This window comes from Trichechus manatus, unplaced genomic scaffold (genome assembly GCF_000243295.1).
Source record: "Trichechus manatus latirostris isolate Lorelei unplaced genomic scaffold, TriManLat1.0 scaffold00009, whole genome shotgun sequence".
NCBI classification, from domain to species: Eukaryota; Metazoa; Chordata; class Mammalia; order Sirenia; family Trichechidae; genus Trichechus; species Trichechus manatus.
In genome coordinates, this window is record NW_004443945.1 from 8,686,199 (window position 1) to 8,692,437 (window position 6,239).

A 6,239-nucleotide genomic window follows, 5' to 3' on the forward strand; every position below is an offset into this window, starting at 1 on the left:
ATCTTATACAATATTTGTCCTTTTGCAAATGACTAAATTCACTCAGCATAATGCCTTCCAGATTCCTCCATGTTACACTTCACAGATTCATTGTTGTTCTTTATCGTTGCATAGTATTCCATTGTGTGAATATATCATAATTTTATACAAAAATTTTTAATATATTTGCTTGAAAATGCTATGGACTTTTTCTGATTGTGCAACAAAATAGCTAATAAATAAGCAGTTCTTGTATTTTTGTTTTTAGCATGTTCTTCAGAAAAGCACTATAGTGGCTTCCTGAAAAGGGAAAACAAGTACAAATAATCTTTTTAAAGTAGTTATAACAATAATGTGATATGTTTTACTAATTTTCTAATACTTCATTGCATGATTAATAGGGTAAAATTAATATTTAAAAATTAGTATTTCTAAGTTCACCAATATAATATTGGAATCAATATTGCATTTTTTGTGGAAATGTGGAAGAGACAATAGCAGTGCTTACACATTTTTTATATTTTCCATATTTAACTTTTGTCATTTTATTTAGTGAAACTCTGTAATTCTCTTAAAAGTCACATATTATTAATTCAGAATGCAAAGTTATAAAAGAAATCAGCATTTCAATTCATTAATATGTTTAATGAAACATATTATGATTACAGGCTGTCTCCGGGTTATGAACATCCGACTTACATACAACCCCTATTTATGAACCAAACCCCACAAAGCCTATTATATTAAAAATTTCGAGGTACACACAATGGTTCGTAATAACAAATGGGTGCTACCTTTCAATGTGCATCAGAATATTGTTATTATTACTGTATTATGTTAAAGATGTTTCAGTGTTATCTGGAAATGTTCCTTTAATGCTTTTTATGCATAGAAAGGTACACTATATACTGTATACTAAGACAACCATTTGACTGACGTTAGATACGAACCACACCTAATTGCTCCGACTTTACGTACAAATTTGACTTAAAGATAGACTCAGGAATGGAACTCATTCATAATCCTAGGACTGCTTGTAATATAAATAATCTTGTATCTTAATTAAAGAATGGTAGATTATTTAGTAGCAAAGGATTTTATCTGAAAAAAATCTATGAATATATCATATACTAATAATTTGAAAACAGAATTTTCTGAATTTGGTAAAATACTGACATTGCCAGGAGTAAACAGGATAAAAGTCAGTGAAGATAATTAGAAAGCAATGCATTTAATGAGGAAACAAAATGTATATACATACATTTTGTGTTTGTGTGTATATATATATATTATGCAAACATATGTAAGTACATATTTCATTAACTAGACCTGTTTATTTTAATGCGTCTGAGGAGAAAAATTAAACTTATGTAAAACTAACATAAAAATAAGATGCTTATATATGCTGGTCATTTACCTATTGTCTCTCAACTCTGAACCCACCCTTCTATATTCAGCCATGAGAGGCCAGGGCTGGATCTCTGCAAACCACGCTTTTCCCTTGACAGCTGGCTCTCAATTCGTTTCTGCCATTAGGAGGGAAGAAAAGACTTGCTCCTTTCTGTTTGATTGTTGTTTCTGAAACTCCAGCAGTTGGTTAAAACCTCAAATTTATTTTGCCACTCCTGGAACCAACTTAACTGTGTCCCTTCACCTTGTTCTTCTTTTCAGTTTAAATTTAAAATCCAGTTTTGACTTTCATTATTTGAAATACTTCAGTATGCTTTTAAATTTTTACTCCACCTAAAATTCTTTCTAAATCATATCAATATTTCTTTAGTGATGCTTTCATTTCATTAATCTGTCAGAAACCCTCCACTGTTTGCTCTCCCATTAGATCAACTGCAAACTGATTAATATCTGCCAATCAAATTCTTTACAATTTGTCTATAATACTCCTATGCAACATTTCCCTGTAAGTCAGGGGAGAGGACTTACCTGCTTTTAAAATTTAAAATCAATTAAACCATATTTTTAACACCTTTAATATGTAATGCATGTGGTCTTATCTTCCAAGTTATCATAATTTAGTGGGGAAGATATATTTGAATATACATAAGTTTAATACAAGTGCATCACAGAAAGGGCTATAATAATGGTTTGAACAAAGTACATTTGGAGAACAGGCAGAGGAGAATTAAATGTATTGAAGGGCAGGCTGAAGATGGGAAACTTGGCGGAGAAGGTAATATTTGAGCAGCGATTAGAAGGATGCTCTGAAAGGTGGACTTGGTGAGTAGAGGAAGATAGTTCAGACAAAGGGAATGTGGGAATGGGAAGAATCTTTTCTGGGAATTTTTTTTTTTTTAAGTTTACAGTCATCAAGACTGGTTTTAGGGCCTTTGGTGTTGATTATATTTTGCATATGGTGGCAAATCTTAGAGGATTTGAGATTACTCTATCATTATATGATCCTATGCTTAGGAATCTAAATTTGGCAGCAGTATGGAAGATGGGCTGGATGTGAAGGAGTTTGGAAAGAGGGATTTCAGCAGCTATTATTAGAGATCAAGTTAGAAGTAAGAAAGCTTTAAGTAGAGCAGTGAGACTTTAAAGAAGGGACAGATACGAGAGACCATCTGTTGGATATAGATGCCATGAGCACATGAAGGCATGCAGAGTTTGAAGGAAAGGGAGACATCTAAGAAGTTATCAATGTGAGGGATGGGAAATATGGCACTGGCATTAACTGAGATGGGATAGCAGGAGGAGAAGCACTTTTGGAAGGGGAAGTTGAGGAATTCTGTGCTGAACATGTATAGTTGAAGATGCCTTTTCTTCACTTCTACATTCTTCATTGCTCCTATCATGCTGTTCTGGAGTGTCTTTTGTCTTGCTCTCCAAATCTGAATCATTCTATATAGTTCCAAATTTAAAGTGCTGCTGCTTAGGTGACATTGGTAGTCTTCTGTAGTCATTCCAGCCCACAGGGACCTCTCTCTCCCTTTCACCTCTCTAATATTCACTATTTCAGTCTGCCTGCTACTTCTGGTATCAGCATCTTCATTTCCCTTTGTGAAACCACACCTCCACCATTCTCAGCGCCTCACCTCATGTGACCCAGGCCAGGATAACTAGGGTACTGCATCTCTGTGGCCCCAGTGATTGGGTTAGGAATGGGCATGTGACCCAAGCCAGGTCCATGACATAGCTGTGGAATTTTTGCTGAAACTGTTAAGAAAGAGGTTTGTTCTTTCTGCCATAGCTGCTAAGCTGGTAGAATGTAAACCTGAGGTGCTGGCAGCTGCCTTTGCTATGGGGGGTGAAGGTGGGTGGGGGTGGAGAGCCTGCTCAGGAGTGAAGCTAACACTGAGAAGAAAGGAGCTGAGAGAGAGATACAGGTTCCAGATGATTTCCTCTGAGCTCTTAGATCTAGCTGTGGCAGAAACCAGACTATTTCTGGACTTCTCAGTTAAGTGAGCTCATTTTACTGCCTAAACCAATTTGAGCTGAGCTTCTGCCCCCTGCAACTGAGAGTCCTGACGTTACCAGCACTTCTCATCCTGCACATTCTTATATGCCACTGCATAGTGTGAATAGTATTTCCTGAAGGATTGTCCTTGTCTTCACCATTGAAGCTGTTACTTCCCCAGTGCCTGAAACTGTGTCTTTGTGAACCCAGTAGTGCCATGCACAAGTGCTGTACACAAAGTCTATACTTAGTAAACATTTACTATATGTGGAGACAACTGTTATATAAAAAAAAAAGAATGGTACTTACATTCAAAATCAAAACTGCAGCCACAAATATTTCCAAGAGCAGCATTCTAGCTATGAGACAGCTAATTACTATAGTTAGATGGGCAGCTGGACCCATAGTTGATGCTTTGCTGTTGCTGCTGCTGCTGTTACTGCTGCTGCTGCTGCTGCTGCTGGAGTTAGACTGCACTGGTAGGCTGAAAGTCCTTGACTCCACCCGAGCAACATTATCCACTATAAATTCAATCTTATAATCTTTTCCTAGAAAAAAAAAATCATCATAGTGTTTGACCAGCTTTTTTTTGTTTGTTTCCATATAGTTCCAATTTGGTTTTCATTGACTTAAGAATACTGTATAATTACTAAAGAATTATTTTTGGAAATTGAGTCAAATGAATCAGTTAAGTATAAATGAATCTACAGAGAGTGTCAGAATTAGAAAAGTTCAGTCTGCCCATCAACTGTGGACACGGGGAACCTGGGTAGATTTTCTTTCTGCAGCATCAGCGCCTGCCTCTTAGAAGTTCCTGCCTAGTGTCCAGGACTGGAGATAAGCTGTTTGAAATGAGGAACAATAGGGGAGGGAGATGAAGGTACTGAATCTCAGTTTGATCCCTGCTGACCTGGCCTAAGAGTTGAGAAACCTCAGCCTCAGCTGGGGAAAGTGGGGATAAGAGGCTGAACACCACCATTACCCAACCCAGGTCAATTAAAGATCCTTGGGACTTTCGCAGGAAGGATTAGGAAAGACATGTTTCTTCTGTTGTAGTTGCTAAACTGGGAGAAGGTAAATCTGAACGTGACAAGTTGTATACTGAATTCTGGGGAAGGCAAGACCTGCATATGAGTGGCTGCTCCCAAACTCTGGGCACAGAGGGCTCTCAGCACAGTGATGACAGCACTCATAACATAAGCCACCACAGAAAGGAGTGCAGGCAGGCTGGGAGGGGCTCTATGGCAGTGACTGGAATCAAGGAGCTTCTTGGCTCCTATCTGCAGAGGGGGTCGTTCGCATTGTGCACAGATAGAAAGGGAAATATATGTGAACACTGCTGAAATTTACTTGGGATCACAAGAACTTGGGAGTGGGGCTTGAGGTTGAGTACTCAATATTATTATTTTTCCTTTCCCCAACTTTTATTTAAAAAAAATTTCAAACACACAGAAGAGTTGAAAGAATATTACAACAAACATCTGTATGCCATCCACTTAGATTAAATAATTTTTAACCATTTTCCACATTTGCCTTCAGCCAGATGCTATTTTTTGTGTTGCAAGATTACGACCCTTTCTTTTTTCTTACCTCAAGTAGGCAAGCCCCCAGAGACACTTTTTACATATGTTTAGAGTGTGAAAGATAAAGATCTCATCCAAACATTTTTTAAGGCACATAGTAAACCTTTTTTACGATTTTGTATGTAAGATAACGAACATCTTTTCACTTGACATAATTTCTCCTGGGACCACTGCTATTGTTAATACTAGTTACAACACAGAGTAGACTTTTTAACACTTTTACAATCTTGAAACTTTTTACTCCTACGGTTTTTTCTATTACTTCTTAAAAAGCAATTTCTTTTTGCATTCTTCTTTTCTTTTTCAGGGGGAGAATATAATTAGGTCGTGACCACATTGAGCTTTCACAAACAATAACAATGCATTTCTGGAACTTTCAAGATGGATGGGCATTGTGCTATAGTGTTTTCTACCATTTTTATAATTCATGACAATGGTGTGTTTCAGGTCTTTTCATTTTAAAGTTAAAAGAATCTGAATTTCTGTGGCAGGTATTCTTTTTTATTAATGTGTAAAGAATTTAGCTTTTTGTTTTGTTTTGTTTTATCCCCGCAATATCATGAAGAAGCCCAATATAGTCTCATGAGAGGCTAATCACAGGGAAAAGAGTTGAGAACCCAGCCAAAATCCAGAATCAATAGCTGACAGATATTGCCCTAGTCAAGCCATCCTAGCCAGCTGCAGACATTAGAAATCCCTCAGCCGAAGCCCCAGACGTCACTGAGCAGAGATGAGCCAAATTCCTGACCCACAGAATTGTGAGCAAAAAAAATGGTTATTGTTTTAGGCCATTAGTTTTTGGGCTGGTATGGCATGTATCAATAGAAACTGAAGCAAATATTGAACATCACATAGGTTGCTAGACAAATGTCCTAAATGTTACTATTCATTAGTAGTACTGTTTTTATCCAGGTTGGTAAAAAATACAGTTTCAGCTGTTTACTTTCTTATTTCCCACCCCTGTCTCACCTAATTCTCACATCCCTATTTTCTGTGTTAGAAACCACAACCCATACCTCCTCTACCCAGGTGGCCAGGTCTTTTCTCCTTAGGGAGCTATAAGTGCCTCACTTTCCATAAGAGAATTCTAGTCCTGCTACCATGTAGACTGACTGTTAAAGAATTGGCTCTGCCTTTAAACAGCAAGCATACAGGTACTCTAGGTATCTATACTAGACCACAGTGTTGAACTCATTGTCATTTGATTATTATTGGACACACTGAGACGTTCTACCCAGAAGGCAGACCAAACATATCTGGTGTAG

General features: G+C 37.3%; 1 protein-coding gene across 1 annotated transcript in view; it reads right to left on the minus strand.

Annotated features, from left to right (window-relative positions):
• Positions 1-3,246: 3,246 nt before the first annotated feature.
• The window catches only part of PKHD1L1 (PKHD1 like 1), a 194,385-nt gene continuing 191,392 nt past the window's right edge, over positions 3,247-6,239 (minus strand). The window contains exon 77 of the mRNA XM_023725912.1: positions 3,247-3,939. Coding sequence (XP_023581680.1) covers positions 3,653-3,939 — 287 coding nt within the window. The 3' untranslated portion in view covers positions 3,247-3,652. The remainder of the gene's footprint in view (positions 3,940-6,239) is intronic.